The 21,060-nt window shown below is 38.6% G+C and overlaps 1 protein-coding gene and 1 pseudogene across 2 annotated transcripts in view; one reads left to right on the top strand and one right to left on the bottom strand.

The window, feature by feature from the left end:
* The window catches only part of Esco1 (establishment of sister chromatid cohesion N-acetyltransferase 1), a 38,484-nt gene extending 18,244 nt beyond the window's left edge, over positions 1-20,240 (top strand). Inside the window, exons 6-9 of one of the 2 annotated variants that reach the window (XM_059245974.1) lie at positions 10,028-10,117; positions 12,875-13,018; positions 15,402-15,589; positions 19,226-20,240. In XM_059245974.1, the coding sequence (XP_059101957.1) occupies positions 10,028-10,117; positions 12,875-13,018; positions 15,402-15,589; positions 19,226-19,373 (570 nt within the window). In that variant the 3' untranslated portion in view covers positions 19,374-20,240. Of the gene's footprint in view, positions 1-9,367; positions 9,492-10,027; positions 10,118-12,874; positions 13,019-15,401; positions 15,590-19,225 lie in introns of those variants that run through there. The other variant, XR_009375202.1, reaches the window with a different exon arrangement.
* Positions 4,285-5,449, bottom strand: LOC131895836 (small ribosomal subunit protein uS15-like; annotated as a pseudogene).
* Positions 20,241-21,060: the final 820 nt, after the last annotated feature.

Here is a 21,060-nt window from a genome sequence, read left to right as displayed (position 1 = left end):
AGGTGATTACCACCACTGCCCAGCCATGAGTGTTATTATTATTATTTTTTTTTAAATCTTATAGTAAAAATTTGGTGAAATATAGGGAGAGATATATTTCATTGTGGGGTGAGGGCCATAAATAAATAGGCTTAAGATGTGCATTGTGCTGAATTAATATGGCATTGATAGATACAGGAATGGGGGCGGGGGCTGACCACAAGAGGAACTTGGGGCAAGATTGACAGATTTCCAAGTGACTACAGAACTATGCTGTCCAGGATGGTATCCAGTAAGCCACATGAAATTAAAAATGCTGAACCTCAATCACAGTTGCCAGTACGTAGTCGGCTAGAAGTTTCCATGTTGGATATCTTAGATACAGAATGTTTTTTTCATCACAAAAATTCTCTTAGTGCCACTGATAGTTGAGAAGTTACATATGACCAAATGTATAATGCAGGGAAATCATGATCTAGTGAGACTTTCATTTTAACTTGAAACTTGAATACATATGAACTTCTTTGTACTTTGTGGTCACTGTTTTTGAAAGATGACTAGGAAAAAGTAGAGAGTGGATGTTAGGTGAAGGAGAACGGAATAGAGCAGAATCAAGGATTATTTTCCAATTTTATTTTTATTATTTTTAATTATGTGTAAGTGTTGGTGTGCGCACACGTCTGTGTGCCCTCTGAGACCAGAGGCATTGGATCTTCTGGAACTGGAGTTATGGGTGGGAACTACTACTGGGATAGTAGTTCAATCACTTATTCTTATTTTATTTTATTTTATTTTTATTTATTTATGATCTTATATATTGTATTTAATTTAATAATGTATTTAATAATGTATTTAATAATGCATTATTAAAATCATTTAATAATGATTTCTATAATATCAGTCATTATTCAGATAATGCCCTACCGTGAGTCATATGGAGGCATTTTTCTCAATCGAGGTTCCTTTCCTTCAGGTGACTCTAGCTTGGGTCAAGTTGACATAAAACTGTCTGGCATAATTGACCCTTTGTCACCTTGACACATAAACACATCACTGTTAAGCCACAACTTGTCCTTTCTTGTCATCCCCAAAATTACACATTAATAAAGATATCACAATACAAAACGTTTTACTAACTTAAAAATTCCACAGCCTTACATATTCAAACACTTACATATTCAAACACTTTAAAAGTTGTCTCTTTAAAAATATCCAGTCTCTTTTAAAATCTGAAATTCTCTTAAAACCCCTAAGTCGCTGGGTGGTGGTGGCACACACCTTTAGTCCCAGCACTCGGGAGGCTCACTCTGTGAGTTCGAGGCCAGCCTGGGCTACCAAGTGAGTCCCAGGAAAGGCGCAAAGCTACACAGAGAAACCCTGTCTCGAAAAACCAAAAAAAAAGAATGTCTTGGGCTGGGGATTTAGCTCAGTGGTAGAGCGCTTGCCTAGCAAGCGCAAGGCCCTGGGTTCGGTCCTCAGCTCCAGGAAAAACAAACAAACAAACAAACAAAAAACCTAGGTCTCATTTTTTAAAAGTTTAAATTCTCAACTGTATGCTTCTATAAAATCAAAAATAAATTAAATACTTTCTTATTTCAAGAGGAAGAATCGGGGCACAGTCACAATCTGAACAAAGCAAAGCTAAACTCCAAAAGTGTAAGTGACTCAATGTCCAGTATCTGGGGTTCACTCATGATCTTCTGGGCTCTTCCAAGGGGTTTGGGTTCCTTATCCAGCTCTGCAGTCTACAACACACACAGCTTGCCTTCTAGGCTCCGGCTGGCTCCACTGCACTGCTGCTGTCCCTGGTGGTCATCCCAGGGTGCTGGCATCTACAGAATGCTGGGATCTCCTGCTGCAACTGGGCTGCTTTCACTAGTAGCCTCTCCTAGGCATTCTTCATGGTGCCAAGCCTCAGTTTCCCTGATTAGTCACTGAGGCTGCACCTTTACCAGTGGCCTCTTGTGACCTCTCACAGTAACAAGCTTCAGCTGCTCTCCATGACCCCTTCATGCCTTCAAAAGTAGTACCACCTGGGTGACTTTTAGACTACCAAGTTCAGCTGCCAGCACAAGGTACGCTCTCATTAAACACTTCCGGAAGATTTCACCTCAGTGATGCTGGTCTCGTCTTAATCCCCTTGAATTTCTCAGCTTCAGCTGACCAGCTTCAAGTGTCCCAGCAAAGCAAAGGTTTCTATTTAGTAGTACTGGTATCTTGTTAATCAGAGCTGATTCTTCAACCCCAGCTAACCAGAACCACAGAATCTTAATTCAAAATAACAAATGCCTCTGATAGAGCCTTTAAACTTCCCTCTGAAACTTCACAAGCCAGGCCTCCATCTGCGCTCAACATTCTTACCTTCCAAGCTCCTACACAACAGCTCACCAAGCACTGAACACTCAATGGTTTTTTTTTTTTTTTTTTTTTTTTTTTTCACAAAATTCCAAAGTCCTTTCATAATCCTCCCCAAAACAACATGGTCAGTTCTGTTTCAGCAATACCCCACAACCTGGTACCAACTTGTCGTAGTTAGGGTTTCTGTTGCTGTGATGACCAGAAAGCAAGTTGGGTAGGAAAAGATTAATTTAGCTTTTATTTCCACATTGCAGTTCATCACCAAAGGAAGTCAGGACAGGAACTCAAAGCAGGGTAGGGACCTGGAGGCAGGAGCTGATACACCATGAAGGGTGCTGCTTACTGGCTTGATCTCCATGGCTTGCACAGCCTCCCTGCTTAATAGAACCCAGGACCACCACCCTGGGGATGGCACCACCCACAGTGGGCTCAACACTCCCCCATCAATAGCTAATCAAGAAAATGGCCTACAGCCCCATCTTATGGAAACATTTTCTTAATTGAGGTTGCCTCCTTTAGCTTGTATCAGGTTGACATAAAACTAGCCAGCACAGTAACTTTGCCTTTTGAATAAAGATTACCGGAGTGTATCTCAGACTTCCAGGTTTTTCCTTTGCTACCCCTGCCTCTAGTTTTAGTTCATTGTGCTTTATAGGTTTAGAACGTTATGTATATGAATGTCAGGTGAGGGTAACACTGCGAAATATTATATATTATTGTTTGCTTGAGACAGAATCTTACTGTAGAGCCTAGGCCTGTCCTTGAACTTGCAACCGTGTTCTTGTCTCTCAGGTGTTTATTACAGGTGTGAACCATCATACCTGGCAGATTTTATATTTCTAAATAGTTCACAAACTCTTGGGGGCTGGGGGAATGGTAGCAAGTTGTAGCTTATCTAATGTCAAATAAAACTCTCTCACATGTTCTTGCCATGTTCCCTCTATACTAGAAATATTACCATTCTGTTTATCTTCCCAAGGTAAAAACATCATAGTAATCTTTAAGGTTTATTTCTTAATAAATATTTTTTAAGTTTTCTATTTTAATTTTTTTAAAATTTATTTTATATGAACGAGTGTTTTGTCTGCATGAATGTCTGTGAACCATATCTATGCCTGGTATCTGTGGATGCCCTGAAGAAAGCATTGGCTTCCCTAGTCCTGGAGTGCCGATGATTGTGAGCTACCATGTAGGTGCTGGGAACCAAATCCAGGTCCTCTGCAAGAACAAGTACTCCCCCCCCCCCCCCCATACAGGGTTTCTCTGTGTAGCTTTGGTGCCTGTCCTGGATCTCACTCTGTAGACCAGGCTGGCCTCGAACTCACAGAGATCCACCTGTCTCTGTCTCTCTAGTGCTGGGATTAAAGGTGTGACCCATCACCACCTGTCTTACAGTGGTCTTTTAAAAATATACGCTGATCTGACTTCCGTAGGCACCATGCACATGAAATAAATCTTAAAAATGTCTGTCAGGACAGATGAAGATAGGTCTCTTCTGTATCCCAGAATCTAATCACTATTTATATGTATAATTCAGCTATCATTTGGCTTAAAAGGGCTTATTGGGAAATGTTATAATTTATACTATTTTCTACAGAGAAAATATTTTAGTGTTTAAAATAACCCTGGACTTTTAAATTATAACCTGTTTTTATATTAAAAAAAAAAGTTAAAACCTTCCTTTTTGATTAGACAGAAAAGGGGAAGTGCTGTGGAAAGTCGTTTTGTATGCTGTGAATGTGTGTTGCTCTGATTGGTTGATAAATAAAATGCTGATTGGCCAGCAAAAAAAAAAAAATGTCTGTCAGGTTATTTACAAAAAATAGTGTTTAGTCCCCGAGTCACTCCTTTGAGTGCCTTCACTCTTTCTCCATTTTAGGTCTCTCTCTTTCTGTTTTTTTATTTAAAATGATTTTATTGCTTGTATACACAAGAGAATTTATGCCACTAGGCTTTGGACGACTCATATTTCCAATTGGTTTGGAGGACCTGCTTAGTCTTACAGTCACGAGCCATCGGGTGAATTCTGTGCTCTATCAAAATCAGGCAGAATTTGGCATCCTTATCCTTCCTGTTTCTCTCTAGATGCTTTGGAAGCGACCACTTTCTAAATCAGGAAGGTCAGGGGCAAGGTCTTTGGACTTAAAGATTTTCAAGATTTTATTACTAGTCACAAAACAGACCTGTGCCACACTATGTGGGTCCCTCTTGATCACACCTGTTTGGGAGGGAGTCAGGCCTTTCTTGGACAGTTTGTAAATCTGTTCCTTATCGTTGTGAGATGTCAACATGGGGACCCTACAGCGGTAGGACAGGCAGGGTAGTGCTGACTGGGACAGGCCCTTCCTAGGAGCGTGCGTGATGGTGGAGGTCTGGCAGCAAAGAGAGCCATTTTAGGTCTCTGTCTTTTTTTTTTTTTTTTTGAGGTGGGGTTTCTCTGTGTAGTCGTGGCTGGCCTGGAACTAGCTCTGTAGACCAGGCTGGCTTCGAACTCACAGAGATCCACCTGCCTCTGCTTCCTGAGATCTGAGATTAAAAATGTGTACCACCACTGCCTGACCATTTTAGATCTCTTAACTACTATCCTAACTAGATCAGTTTTGTGTTTGCTTTAAAGTTATTTATTTGTTTTTATTTTATGTGTATGAGTGTTGTTTTTGTATGTGTTGTGTACCATATGCATTGGATCTTCAGGAACTGGAGTTACACCTCTCTATGAAGCAACATACAGGTTCTGGGAATTGAACTTGAGTCCTCTGCAAGAGCTCTTAGCTGCTGAGCCATCTCTCCAGCCCCTACTTTCTTTCCTAAATAAGTGATATTTGAGTAAATCCTTGGATATTTGTGTGTATGTGTGTGTGTGTGTGTGTGTGTGTGTGTGTGTGTGTGTGTGTGTACATGTTGTACGTGCTTACAAGCACATGTGTGCATGTGCTGGTGGAGCCTAAAGGTTAATGTGCCAGGCTTCTTGAACCCTGATAGCATCCCCCCCCCTTTTTTTTTTTAAATCTCTCACTGTACCTGCAGCTCATTGATTGGCTTAACTAGCTTCCTGGCAGATTCCAGGGATCCTCCTATCTCTGGTGTTAGGATTGCAGGTGCATACCACCATGCCTACCTTCTGAGCGCCTCAGCTTACGGCCGCACTGTACCTACCTGTCAAGGCAGTCTGTGTGGCCTGCTGGCGGGGCACTTGTAGCAGTCTTCCTCCCTCTGCCTCCTGAGAGAGAGGGACTTGGTGTGTGATGTAAACTTCCAGAAGGTGTGATGGCGCCATGCCTGGCTAAAGTTGATTTGTATTTTCCAGGATAAGTTTAACGAATTTAATCACTCCTGTTGTTTTTGTATCTTCGTTTTCTGTCTGTTTCTGTCTGTCCTGCTCTCCTGCCTGCACTTCTCCACTCCACAGAGAGTAATGAACCCCATCTATCACTCACCCACTTTCAGCAATTATGAATGTGGACAGTCTTCTTTGATTAACTGTCTCCATTATTTTGTGATCAACTCTGGCATCAGATTAAATACTGTAGTAGATATTTCCAGTGTCAAAGACTATCCTTTTTAAACAAAAATGGTTTAATGAATATAACCAAGCCTTTAAAAAGCAGTCCTTTAACATGGAGCATTCTTTCATGATTCAGAGCTTTGTAAACATCTGTTTAAGACTCATATAGTGCATTGATGATGGATATGCATTTCAGTGTCTTTTAATCTGAAAGTTTTCCTTTCTCTTTTCTTCTCTATTGCAATATTTGTTGATGATTTTTATTTGAGCTGTTTGTTACTTCTATTTCCCAGGTGTTTTTTCCAATATGTGTTCTTATTCAATCTCTTAGGACAGTGTTTGGTATAAACTTTTTAATTGAGGTACAGTTTATACATATAATTAATTATACATATCATGTATTTGGATGAATTATTCATTTATTGAGACAAGGTTTCTCCAGGACTGACTGTCCTGGAACTCACTCTGTAGACCAGGCTGGCCTCAAACTCACAGAGATCTGCCTGCCTCTGCCTCCCAAGTGCTGGGATTAAAGTATGTACCGCTATGCCTGGCATCAGTGAACTTTTATAGTTGTTATTGACGTGTCTATCACCCAGTGTTTTTTTTTTTTAATCAGATTTTTAAAAAAGGGGAAACTAATGTCTGCTCTTTAGACATTTAAGCAACTAGAATAAGGAAAAATTAATCATTAGTTGTTATTAGAAATCCAGCCGGGCGGTGGTGGCGCACACCTTTAATCCCAGCACTTGGGAGGCAGAGGCAGGCGGATCTCTGTGAGTTCGAGGCCTGCCTGGGCTACCAAGTGAGTTCCAGGAAAGGCGCAAAGCTACACAGAGAAACCCTGTCTCCAAAAAAAAAAAAAAAAAAAAAAAAAAAAAAAAAAAAAATCCAAACTAAACCAGGTGGTGGTGCACACCTTTAATCCCAGCACTCAGGAGGCAGAGGCAGGTGATTCTCTGTGAGTTTGAGGCCAGCCTGGTCTACAGAGTAAGTTCCAGGACAGCTAGGGCTACACAGAGACACTTTGTCTCCCCCTCCCCCCCAAAAAAAGACAGAAAAAAAGAAAAATATAAAATGTGACTGGTGTGTGTTAGTGTGTGCCTTTGATGCTAGGTTGGGAGCGAGAGACAGACAGATCTCTGAGTTTGAGACCAGTGTGCTCTACATATCAAGACACTGTCTCGAAACACAAACAAAAGGAAATATAAAATGTTTTATATCATCTATATGGCTAGATTAAGAAAATTTAGGTTTTGCAAAATACTTCTTGGTAGCAGAAGGTATATATGTATATATGTAATATGCTTAGGCTAAAAGTAAGAAGTATAAATACACTACGCTGGAATTGATACATCTTCAAACTGTTGTGGCTGTTGGGTAGACTTCTCTAAATTGCACATCCTTCACCTGTTTTCTTTTCAACCATAGACAAAATTCAACTCTTACAAATTGTCAATGATACTGGCGAAGTATTAACTGTAATTGAGTCACATAAATATTTTGAGTACTTTAGTTAACGTGGTTATTTTATCTTTGTCCATGATTGTATTTATTGTACTTTGGGGACATTTCATTGACATTGGTTTTATTTGGACATCAATATGAAGAGAGAATGGAAGTTCCTGAGTTACCGAGTGGCTGCTGTGGGTCATCATTTATCTTTAATATAGTCTTGGTGACAGCCATTTTCTAGATTGTTTAGATTAGGAGACAGTTCCAGAGTTTTCTAGTGCTTTGCTCAAAGCTAACAAATTACTATTTCTGTTAGTTCTCAAGAACCCAAACTTAGGCTGGACATATGGCTTAATGGTTAAGAGCACTAGTCACAATTCACATGGCGGCTCACAGACATCTATAATTACAGTTCAGAGAATGTAACACCCTCTTCTGACCTCTGAGGGTACCAGACTCACCAATATGAGCAATACACTTACACACATAAAATAAAAGCAAATCTTTTTTAAAAAAAGAACCTGAACTTTCACTACAGAACTTTTAGAAAGTTTCCACTGAGTTATGCCGTCATGGAGATCAGTGAAATCTAAAGAGCAGTAATTTTGTCTTTCACAGTGCCTTCTTGTATGTAAAAGCTTATTGTGGTACATGACAAAACAATAATATTTAAAATAAAAATTACCTAATTGTAATGGTTTTCATACAAACATGTACATTTCAAGTTATTTCATGAGAAAATTTTATACTGAAATGTTTTTAAAACAAAATAATATCTGGTGTGAGATATAATTGTACAAGATTTTTTTATTTTTTTATTTTTATTTTTATTTATTTATTTATTTTTTGAGACAGGGTTTCTCCATGTAGTTTTTGTGCCTGTCCTGGATCTTGCTCTGTAGACCAGGCTGGCCTCGAACTCAAGAGATTCGCCTGCCTCTGCCTCCCGAGTGCTGGGATTAAAGGCATGTGCGCCACCACGGCCCGGCCAGTTATAACTTTGTATAGTTTGAAATTATTTAAATCTGTAGTTCTTTATTTATAGTTTTATTTCCTCTTCTCACACTCTATGGTTTGATTTAAAAACAAAAAAATAGAAACAAAAAAAAACAGAAAAAACAAAACAGAAAAAAAAAAACCCAGTAACTTCCCTTTTCACTTTGTAGAAATGGATTGGTTTCAAAGGTTTTCTAAAAAGTAATGTTAATGTAAATTTCTTTTTTTTAAAAGAGATGTTCAATATTTTATGTCTTTAAAAATTGTTCACCTTATATTCAAATATGTATGTGATTCTGATTGAGCTTTTTATTCTGATTTCTTAATCTTTAAAAAATCAAATTTATTTATTTTACTTTATATGTATGAATGTTTCACATGTATGTATGTATGTATGTATGTATGTGTGTGCGTGCACCATGTGCCGGCCTGTTAGTTCTCCTAGAACTGGTTACAAATGGTTGTGAGCCATTATAGGTGCTGGGAATCAAATCTGTGTCTTCTGCAAGAACAACAGTGCTCTTAACTGCTGAGCCATTTCTCTAGCCTGATTTCTTAATTTTGAGATGATTTTCCCATCCCTAGTTCATTTCAGTCACTTGAATTTTACTTGTCCTTGAATACTTATTTTTTAAGCAGATTTTGAATTTTAAATATTTTTGTTCTATGATCTTATGTGTGTTGGTCTTTATTACTAGAAAGTTTTGTCTCCAACTAAGATCCTGCTCCCATTTCATTAAAAAAACAAAAACAAAACAAAAAGATAACTTAGAAAGCCAGTTTCCATCCTTTCAGACTTACCATAGTATATCAAAAAATTAGCTGTTTTTTTCTTTATTGAGCTTTTATATTTTTAGAAGCGATCCTAGAAAAGAAATTTTCCCTAAGTATAATGACAAATTGCTTTTAAAAAGACCTTTTTACATAAAATTGGTTGGGTAAGACAAATGGAACAACTAGTTAAAGCTCATTCCTTCTGTAATTTTGAACTTCAGAGTTCCTAGTTTTAACCTGGTTCAGTCCCATCTTATAGATTTAAGTGGCTTTTGTTTTGTTTTGTTTTTTTTCATGCAGGTTCTGCTCATTAACCACCACGAGTGTGGATCTGAAGAAGAGTTTATTTCCTCTCTTTTTTTGAGTATGTCTAACTTCAGATACACACAACGTAGCCTCTCCTTCCCTATTAGATTCTTAGAAGGTAGTTATATTTTTTATAGTCTCCTTCTTGTGGCTTTGATAGTTGTGAACAATAAGAGTAAAAGCTGTTCTTTCCTTCTGGGATACTGCATGCAAATCAGTTCATCTGGAACCTCCTGGAGGTCTTTGGCATGCTAGACATAAATATGAGTGTTTATTGTGGAGGTAACTATGTTCCAGAGAAATCTAAGAGTTGAGTTCTTTTGTCCAGAGTCTGGGAGAGTTACCCTTTCTCTTCTGGGACCCACTGACTTTAAGGGGCTTGATTGTTTTTGGTGTGTGATTTTCAAAATTTGTTAAGATGGGAAATGATAATTTAGAACTTTGTGGTATGACTTCTCTCTGAACAAGCCCTAGAAATTTGCTTGCATTCAATCTTGTAAATTTAACAGCAGATGATTGATCACATCTTATTAGTCAAGCATTAATGAACCTGTATTTTTTTATGTTTGCAACTTTTAGACAAGTGGATGTACTTTTTGTCTTGTACATGAACAAATAAAGTATGATACATAAAATCCATTCTTTTATATCTAGGGCTGGAAAAAAGAAAGAATTCTGGCTGAATATCCTGATGGTAAGATAATAATGGTCCTTCCCGAAGACCCAAAGTATGCCCTGAAAAAGGTAAATTTTCAGTGACATTTCATACAGAAAACTTAAGGTTAAGAGGAGAATACATTGTAGGCTTTGCACATTAAACACCAATTCTGAAAACAAGAAATAAGAATTTAAAGAACATAACCCAGCTGGGTGGTGGTGGCGCACACCTTTAATCCCAGCACTTGGGAGGCAGAGACAGGCAGATTTTGTAAGTTCGAGGATAGCCTGGTCTACAGAGCGAGTTCCAGGATAGGCTCCAAAGCTACACAGAGAAACCCTGTCTTGAAAAATAAACATAGCTCATTTGAGAAATTATTCTAAATCTTATTACATAAAAATACGTGAAGTAGATTGAATACCACTCCAGTGAGTGATTACATGAAAGGCATAATTATGCCTTAAGTAATCATTGAGTTTACTTTAATGAGAAATGAGTTAAATAATTAAGCATGGCACTGTTTTGTCATACAGAGTATTTTGAAAGGGACCATGGCGTAAATTTATGTGTGAATCTGATTTCAGTCACCCTTAATTAAAAAAGAAAAAAAATTAATTGCATTTATAAATAATAGACTTAGTATGTGTTTCTTGTCTTCTAGATTACTTTTCTTTTTTTTCACAAAAAGTACTTCATGTGGGTATGAGTTTAGTTATTTATCTAAAAAATGGTTACACTCTAGTGTGTGTCTAAAATAACTAGAGCTATAAGGGAATTAATTTACTTGCTGTATTTTCCTTAGGTTTATAATTGAACATTTTTAAATTTAGGACTATATCACCTGATAAGGAGCCTAAGAAAACACCTATTATTTGAAAATGTAGCTAATGTCTTACTTGATATAAGAAGTTTAATGTCTTTAGATCACTTATCCAGTAAGACAGCTGCAGACACCAGATTAACCCTTAATGATACTCTTTGTCTTGTATTTAAGACATTGTTCAAATGTGGAACATTTCCAACTATCATTCAGAAATATATAGTAGGAATTTTGCTTATATGACAGCCAGACTGCTTACTAAGAATTGTCTTAATGACTACTAGTTTCTTCAGTTTAGCTTTTCAGGGAAAGCCTACAATCAATTATATTACTAGTTAGTAACCCATAATAGCCTTAAAATTAAAATAGAAGGAATTGTGAGCAACCTACCTCTAGGAACTGATTACGGATGCTCTTATAAAATACCAGAAATTAGCCGGGCGGTGATGGCGCACGCCTTTAATCCCAGCACTAGGGAGGCAGAGGCAGGTGGATCTCTCTGAGTTTGAGGCCAGCCGGGGCTACAGAGTGAGTTCCAGGAAAGGCACAAAGCTACACAGAGAAACCCTGTCTCAAAGAAAAAAAACAAACAAAAATCAGAAATTATGAGGGGGTGAGTTTTCTTCTTTCTTTTCATTTTTTTTGGTTTTTTTTTTGGGGGGGGGGTTTCGAGACAGGGTTTCTCTGTGTAGTTTTGGTGCCTGTCCTGGATCTCACTCTGTAGACCAGGCTGGCCTCGAACTCACAGAGATCTGCCTGCCTCTGCCTCCTGGGTACTGGGATTAAAGGTGTGCGCCCCTGCCGCCTGGCTGAGGGGGTGAGTTTTCATCATTGACTAAGGGATGCACTACATGGTGTGTACAAGAGAAGCAAGAGTATGGACCCACTCAAGAGGTCATTTGCATTTTAGGGTTAGTGACCTGAATAATCATTAGATGGGACATTTGCAACTTGTGTGTGTATTCCCCTGTCCCCCGTCCCCAAGGCAGGGCCTTACTGTGCAGCCTGGCTGGCCTGGAACTTCTATTTAAATGAGATCAGTCTGGCCTCAGACTAGCAGAAATTTGCCTGCCTCTGCCTTGCAAGTGCTCGGATTAAAGGGATATGCCACTACCCTGGCAATTTATAGTCTTTTAACTGGAGAGAGAATTAGTGTGCAGGTCTCTGTAGAGTTGTGATTTTTTCAGTGCCTAACAAGAGCTTGAGCTTGGAAGAAGTTTTTTGATGTCATGTTAATGTTGATGGTTCAGACCTCTGCTCCGTGATTTTCTAGATGTTTAATGTTTGACATAAGAAAATAGCGTCACTTGAGTTTGTTTTTTTTCTACATACAAAATGAAGAAATATAATACTCCAAGGGATATTGGATTGTAATGAGTACAGTTCTTGGTTTGTCTCACTTTTTAGATAATTGCTAGATAGTGAACGTGAATTTCCTTCTTCTGTCCCATTAATTTTACTGTTGTGAGTTCTAACTAAGCCTTGGGGAGAAAAGTGTTGTGCTGGCTAAGTTTCAGTCTGTTGTAATCATTCCAAACACATGGTGCTCTTACTGAGGAGGTCTTCATGTTCTTACATGGTCAGTGCTGGCTGGCTCTCACCCACCCTTCTTGTTTCCTAGACTCCTGGGTTTGGCAGCACCCTCTATTTCTTCCCCTGTCTTTCCAGTTTGCTTCCAGTGCTTACAAAGGGGTTAACCACCAGTACAGACATCTGATAAAAAGGGGTTAACCACCAGTACAGACATCTGAAAGAATTCAGGCCAGGCATGGTGGTACACACCTGTGATTCCAGTATTCAGGAAGCTGAGCGAGAAGAACGGCTACTAGTTCAAGGCCAGCCTGGGCTACATATTGAACACCAGGCCAGCCAGAGGTACATAGCAAAACAGCAAGACTGTCTCAAAACCCAAAAGCTCCTTAGAGAGTACATGTTAGGAATAATATATTCAGCTTTTGAATGTATTTTACTTATATACAGTGTTTTCTTTGTTTAAAAGATGGTATTGTTCTTTACTTGGCAGGTTGATGAAATTAGAGAGATGGTTGACAATGATTTGGGTTTCCAACAGGCTCCATTAATGTGCTATTCCAGAACTAAAACACTTCTCTTTATTTCTAATGACAAGAAAGTAGTTGGCTGCCTAATTGCAGAACATATCCAGTGGGTAAGTGACTTCTAAAGACTGCTTATAGTTTGATATCTAAATTAGCTTATTACTATGTGATCTTAAATAATACCCTAATCTATCTACAATTTAGGTAAGGTTATAAATTCAAGAATTATATGTAATTCTGCACTATAATAAAGTAGTAACTTTTCTTCTTTTGAGAAACATAGTCTCTCTATGTAATACAGCTTGGCCTGGAATTCACTGTTTAGCTCAGGCTGTCCTCAAACTTGGAATCCTCCTGAATGCTTCGATTATAGTTGTACACCACCATCCTCAGGTGGGAATTAATCTGTCCTTCCTTCCTTCCTTCCTTCCTTTGTTCTTTCCTTCCCTCCCTGTCTTCCTCCCTTCCTCCCAGGATCTCAGTATGTAGCCCTAGTTGGCCTGAATCCAGAGATCCACCTGCTCTCCATCTCCTGAGTGCTGGAATTAAAGGTGTGCACTACCATACTTGGCAGGAATTAGTTTTTCAACTCAGTAAGACAAAGGTATAGAATTAAGAGCGTGTTTTGGAAGTTTTGTACTATGTACTAATCTCTCTCTCATTGATCCTCCTAGCACTTGAGTTAAAGGAAGCTAGGCAAGGTATAGTGGGCAAAGACTGGCTTTGTTGTTGTTTTCTTACAAAAGTAGGGTCTCACATAGTCCTACTTTGAAGTTGCTCAGTAGCTGAGGTTATTCTCTGCCACCCATAAGCGCTGGGATGACAGTTGTATGCCGGTATGTCCAGCTCCTGGCATGCTTTTATAAAAAAAATTTTGAGATAGGCTCACTATGTAGCCTTGGCTAGCCTAGAACTCACTATGTAGACCAGACTGGCCTCAGACTCGGTGAGAGCTTCCTTGGTGCTGAGATTGGTAGCATGTGCTACCATGTTTGGCTGTTTTTGTAAATACAATTTTATTGTAATCCTGCCACACTCCTTAGTTCTCTCTCTCTTTCTCTCTCTCTCTCCTCTCTCTTTCTCTCTCTCCTTTTCCTTCTCTTTCTCTTTTGGTTTTTCAAGACGGTTTCTTTGTGTAACAGCTCTTGGAACTCACTTTGCAGACCAGGCTGGCCTCGAACTCAAAGGCAGAGAAAGCAGTTACTGAGGTGCCTGAAATACTTACTGTCTGTGCCTTTGTGCAGAAAGTTTGTCTCCCCTGAATAGGTCCCTTCTTTTTAGTTAAGCTCTAAGTGAGCACTGGGTTTGTGTTTAGAAGTCAGTGATGTCACTAGAGAGTTTTACATGTCCCTGAAGACCAGCCTAAGAGAGCAGAATCTTCTGGACCAGCCCGTCTCATTTGAGCCCGACCTGGAATCTTGTCTATTTCAGCCAAGTTCTTGCTCATGAATCTAGTTGTACATTGTGTCTAAGTACTGTTCTGTTGATGTCTTTACCGCATAATAACATCCAAATAAATGTATACTTTATCATAACAATTTTAAAAAATTATATGTATGAGTGTTTTTCTTCCTGTGTGTGTGTGTATCATGTATGTGCCTGGTGTCCATGTAGGCCAGAAGAGGGCATAAATCCCCTGGAACTGATGTTACAGACAGATGCGAACTGTCATGTGGAAGAGCAACCGATGTTCTTAACCACTAGCCATCTCTCCAGCCCCCATTGTAGTCATTTTTAGTAAAGTATCAAAACAAGGCTGTGTTTGGGTTTAATATGTTAAGCTAGATGTCTTACAAATTCAATTTGAAATTATACTTCTTAGAATCTTGTTGTGGTAACAAAATTGATTTTAAATAGCTGATGGTTTTGAATCATAAATTTAATATAGAGAGTAGTTCATAGAAGTTTGCTATAGTGATATGGAGTCAATTTTGCAAGCCATGCATTTTAAAATTATTATTCTGCCTAATTCCAGAAATGACTAGAGACGTAGTTCATAAGATAGCTATGTTAACACTCACTTTTTCTTTTTTTCTTTTTTTCTTTTTCTTTTTTGGTTGTTCTTTTGTTTTCTTTGGAGACAAAGTCTCACCATATAACAACTCTGGCTGGCCTGGAACTCACAGAGATCTGCCTGCCTGCCTCTGCCTCCCTAGTGCTGGGATTAAAGGCGTGCGCCACCACTGCCTTGGTTGAACATATATTTTTGCTGCTTAGAATGCAGATGGTAGAGAAAAACACCTTCCGTACCTGTTGTGTTCACTTTTGATGGCAAAATGTTTTGTTTTCCTTGTTTAATCTCTTAAAATGATTAATGATAGATATGCTTAATTATATGATCTTATAACGAGTTGAGTCCAAATGGCAGTAGATCAGATTGGTAAGTGGTCTGCTAGTTTGTTAAGCAGCCAGACAAATGCAGTCAACACCTAAACAAGCTTTACACTAGCCAACCGCCACCTTTATCTCCTTTCCCATTATTGACATTCCTAGGGCTATCGAGTTATAGAAGAGAAACTTCCAGTTATCAGGTCAGAAGAAGAAAAAGTCCGATTTGAAAGGCAAAAAGCCTGGTGCTGCTCAACGTTGCCAGAGCCTGCAATATGTGGGATCAGTCGAATATGGGTGTTCAGCATGATGAGGCGGAAGAAAATAGCTTCTCGAATGATTGAATGCCTAAGGTAATGGATGTAGTTCCTCAAGTCATTTGCAGTAGTTTTGAGTTTTAGTATAAAGATTGGTACTTAATAATACTGTATAACTTTTATTTGTATTATAAATTTTGTATAAATATACTAGGTCTGTAAGTCTTTTGTTTAATCTAAAGAGGAAAAATGTTTGGTAATAGACAAAATAATATTAAACCTCTTTGGTTTTAGTTATTTAAAACTGTGACATTAGGCCAATATAACAGACATCATTTAACCTATGTTCACTATTAGAGATTTTTAAACAAAACCAGAGAAATGTGGACAGTGTTTTGGGAAATCAGCTTTTAGAGAAAATTGTATTAAGAATATTATTTTTGGGCCAACGTCATGGCTCTACAGAGAAAGGTGCTGACTGAAAATGCCTGAGGACCTGAGTTCAATCCCCCAGACCACAGAAAGGCTGAAGGAGAGAACCAATTCCACTGAGTTGTCTGACCTCCATACAGGCTATACCATGAACATTCACACACACATGCATACACTAATAATAAATGTTTAAAAGTTTTTACGTATTTCTTTTATATTCTCTTCAGTGTCATTTGTTTTTCTATTATCATGTGGTTGTTTATCAAAAATACAGAGAAAAGAATCAGACTTTTTTCTTCCAATAAAGTCCCTTAGATAAAGGATAAAATGAAGGTTAAAATTAACCATCCATAAGAGGTTTGGAGGACAGAGTGGATAGCTAGATGGTAGAGCAGTATCAGGTCCCAGGGTCAATCCATAGTGCTTTAAAAATTATTTTTAGGTCAGTTTATTGTTTGTTAATTTATAGACTACCAACTATTTCCTATGGGAATAGATTTTGAAATAACCGTTACAGGTGAAAGCTCGAGGCTCTCAGGGGCTTAGCTCCTTGCTCTGTTTGTGGTTAATGGACAGTAGCTCACACCTGCTCCCCATGGCAAGAGAACTGTTTCCACTTCTTTTAGTGCTTAGCTTGGGAAACAAGCTGATTAAGTACAAATAAGCCAAAAGGAGTAAGAGGATTTATTTCCCACCCTCTAAGTCTTACAGCAAACCATATAGGTGTCTCTTGTTCAAAAAAACGGAAAGAGCAGTATTGTGATTAGTCATGTGATAGTGACTAAGCTCCTTGTTAAAATGTGCAAAGCCTCTGCTTCTTCACTTACTCTTCTCCTGACACAGATCTTCTCATTTAGTATGAAATCACAGTGTGAAAATGCTGCCAGCAGGCTGGAGAATTGTTCCTAAATCTTTCTATTTGCCATTCAGTGGGTTTTAATATACTCAAAACATAACTATCACCCCATTTAATTTTAAAGCATTTCTACTCCCTATCCTCCCCACCCCAAAACCCAGCTCATGCAGTGATTCATTTTCTCACATCTCTAGCTACTGGCAGCCACCAACCTACTTTCTGTATCAATGTACTTTTCTATACTGAACAATTCATGTAAATAGAATTCTAAGTATTATCAGTGTGGTGGCATGTATCACTCTGCTGCTTTTGCGTGTGTGTTTGTGTGCGCATGTATATGTCTCTCTGTTTGTGGAGACCAGAGGACAATCTAAGGTGTCGTTCCTCTGCTGTTGTCCATCTTGGTTTTTGAGACAGGATTTCTCACTGGCCTGGAATTCACCAAGAAGGTGAGACTGGATAACCAGTGAGCTTCAGGGATCTGCCAATCTCCACCATGTAGTGCGAGGATCACAAGCAAACGTGCCATCAGGCTTTTTAAAGTGTGGTTCTGGTCATTGAACTCAGGTCCTTGTGCTTGTCCATTACCAACTAAGCTCTCTTCCCAGTCCTGCTTTTTAAAACATTAAAAATAAATTGCTTTTTTTATGATTGCCAAATAGTAGAATACAACTCCTTGTCCTTTCTTCAACTGAGTATTTGGTGTGTGTTTCAGTGGTCATCGTGGATAGTATTGCTATGACCAGCTATACACCAGTGCTTGTGTGAATGTGTAGAATTTTGAGAATGTATACTTAGGTGTATAATTGGGGATCTTGTAGTACTGATGAATTTAATATTTTGAAGAACTACTGAACTCTCTTCTATAATGCCTGTACCATTTTACCACCCAACAACCAATATATGAGGGTTCCAAGTCCTTCACTGGAGACACACAGAGCTAGGAGCTCTTGGCTAGCCAGACTAGGCTCTCTAGGTTCAGTGAAAGATAATCTCTCAAAAATAAGATGGGAAGCTGGGCAGTGGCACATGCCTTTGTTCCCAGCATTTGGGAGGCAGAGGAAGGTGAATCTCCTGTGAGCTCCAGGCCAACCACAACTGTACAGTGTGGGACCCTATTACAGCATAATGGTAAAGGTTTCTCTCTGGAGTTGTGTGTTGTTCCATGTTCTGTGTGTCTATGCTTATCTCAATATTACACATCTGGAATGCTAGAGCTTTGTGTGGTCTATTTGGAAATGAGGATGTATGAGTCCTTCAACTTTTTTCCTCTTCCTCTTCCTCCTCCTCCTCCTCTTCTTCTTCTTTTAATGTTTTGACTCTTTAGTATCCTTTTTATTTCCTTGAGAATGTTAAGATCAGCTTACCATTTCCTCCAAGGAAACCAGCTGTGGGTCGATTTGTGTAGTAATAGCCCCCCGCAGCCCCCCCCCCCCCCCCCCCCCCCCCAGAGCTCAGGACCGAACCCAGGGCCTCGCGCTTGCTAGGCAAGTACTCTACCACTGAGCTAAATCCCCAACCCTTTTAAATTTCCATTTTTTTTTTTTTTTTTTTTTTTTAAAGACAGGGTTTCTCTGTGTAGTTTTGGTGCCTGTCCTGGATCTCACTCTGTAGACCAGGCTGGCCTCGAACTCACAAAGATCCACCTGGCTCTGCCTCCTGAGTGCTGGGGTTATGTGCCGCCACCGCCCCAGTAATAGCATTTTACCAGTATTAAGATTTCTGATTTCTAAACATGGGGTGTCTTTTTTTTATTAGATTTTTATTTAAAGAATATTTTATATCTTTAGCTCACAGGTTTTTTGGTAATTATTTTCCTAAGCATTGTACTCATCTTGATGTTATAGGTTGGTTGTTTTCTAGGTTCATATTTGGATTGCCCATTTCAGGTATATAGCTAAAGTTCATACTTGTTGAATATCAATCTGGGTCATAACCTTTGAGATCATTTACTAAATCTTAAGTGATCTTTTGGTAAATCCCTCAGAGTTTCCTACTTGCAAGATCACATCATCTGCCAAAGAAAGAGTTTTCTCTTGTTCTAATCAGGATGCTTATTTCTTCTCCAGTTTATGCTAGTTAGAGCTGTCAGTGATGTTATTTTCTTGATCTGAGAAATAGTTCAGTCTTTCACTGTGAGTTCATGTTTCTTGATACCTTGATTGAGTGAGAAGTTCTTCAACTCTTAGTAGTTGAGTACTTTATGACATGATGTTGGGCAAATGTTTTTTTTATAATTATTGCTTTTCTAAAAATACTTTGTACTTTAAATTATAATGTTTAAGTTGAACAGGTATGTTGTTTTTTAGAATAACATAGCATTGCTTAAGTCTTTCTTGTCTAAATGAATTTGATAGGTTGTTCAGTTTCAGTGAACAGAAAGATTAATTTTTCAATCTTCCCCCCTTTCTCCCACCTTTCCTTTTTTCCCCCCTTTTAACTAGGAGTAACTTTATTTATGGCTCATATTTGAGTAAAGAAGAAATTGCTTTCTCAGATCCCACTCCTGATGGAAAGTTGTTTGCAACACAGTACTGTGGCACTGGTCAGTTTCTGGTCTATAATTTTATTAATGGACAGAATACCACCTAATCCAGATCTCGCCTGCTGTACCGGAAGACATCTTCTGAAGAGAAAGCGTGGCTGCTGACTTTAACCAGGAACTAGGGCCATTTTATTACAGTGAACTCAGGACTGGCAACAGCCGTGTGGTTGTTCCATTTTCATAAAATTGGAAACAATGCAGTAATAGCTATTATTGTTTTGTTTTTTTAAAGAAGATATTTTATTATCTTTTACAGAAATTTATGATTGTATTTTATCTATAGTTATTTAGACATGTTTACATGCAGCAGATAATTGTTCATAGTGGACTGAAAATTAATGCAAGGACTATGGTCTCAGTGATAAGTATATTTTGAAGTTCTTAATATGGAAATATACCAGTGTAGCTTGGTACTGTATTTTTTTATATTGATCTGCTGATACCAGTTATAGGTTTAAAGATTGTATTTTCAGAGTGGAAACCAATGTTTTTTGAGTTATTATTCAAGGACAGTACAGTATTACATGCTTAAGAATTTGAAGCTACTAAACCATACTCTAAGAAAATCCCTCAGAAAAGGAGAGCTCCAAGTGAAAGAACTTACAACAATCTCTGTTGCTTACTTTTCTGTCACTGATGGAGGCAGTGGGAAGCTCTCTCATGTGGCGCCATAAATGACGAGAGTCACAAAGAACTACAGAATAGTTGTAAACTAAACGTGGGTGGCTTGGTATCTGCGTTGGTATTCCTCAGAAACACTGCACTGAGTATACGCCCTCATTACTGGACTTCATTTTGATACTTGTCTATCCTTCATAGTGCCCTCTACTTTTAAAGGGTTTATATGTTAAAAAACTGCTGTGGCCTTTTATGACCTGTATATAATGTAGAATAAAATAATAAAATTCTTGATAGCTTTTTCTAAGTGATAAATGTACCGAGACAATGTTGTATTGAATGTTTGTACCCTTTCAGGGAGTTTCTTGCGTTTGAGACTGAAATAAGATTAAAACACGGGCTTCTTAAAGGCAGTTTTTTACCATTTTGTCAGTCCTTCCTGAATATTTTAGTAACACGGTACTTAATTAACTTCCAGAGAAATAAAGAACCACAGCCCAAGAATGAGGTGCCACTGTGGTTTCAGTTAGGTTATCTTTTTGAGATGAAATGATATCTCTATTGAAAACCTATGAAAATATAGGGGCTTGCATTGTGATTAACAGTCAGGTGTACATTTCATCCCCTATAAGTTTCTTTTATTATTGGTATAAGACTACACTCTTTCCATGACACAGTGATTGGGAGTGTAACCATTCATCCGGATTCTAAAGCAGTGACCCAGTGGTTTTTTTTTTTTTTTCTAAGAGTTTGACATTTTATTTTAGGTGAACATGTGTGAATGTCTGTGTGTATGTTTGTGTACCATATGCATGCTTGGTCCCTGCATTGGATTCTCTCAAAGTAGATTCACAAGATGGCTGTGAGCTGCCTCTAGGGTGCAGGAAACTGAGCTCTGGTCCTCTGCGAGACCAACTCTTAACTACTGAGCTCTCTTCAGCCCAAATTTCCTCCTCCCGGCCCCAATCATCATTTTAATTTCCTCCTCTTCTTCATTATTATTATGATGAGGATGAGGAGGAGACAGGGTCTCACTATGTAGCCCTGTCTGGCCTTGAACTGAACTCAGAGATCTGCCCGCTTTAGCCTCCTGAATGCTGAGCCACTAATACTTTT

Source organism: Peromyscus eremicus, chromosome 19 (genome assembly GCF_949786415.1).
Source record: "Peromyscus eremicus chromosome 19, PerEre_H2_v1, whole genome shotgun sequence".
In the NCBI taxonomy this organism is placed as follows: domain Eukaryota; kingdom Metazoa; phylum Chordata; class Mammalia; order Rodentia; family Cricetidae; genus Peromyscus; species Peromyscus eremicus.
The sequence above is the reverse complement of the archived record's forward strand: the minus strand, read 5'-3'. Positions and strand labels throughout refer to the sequence as shown.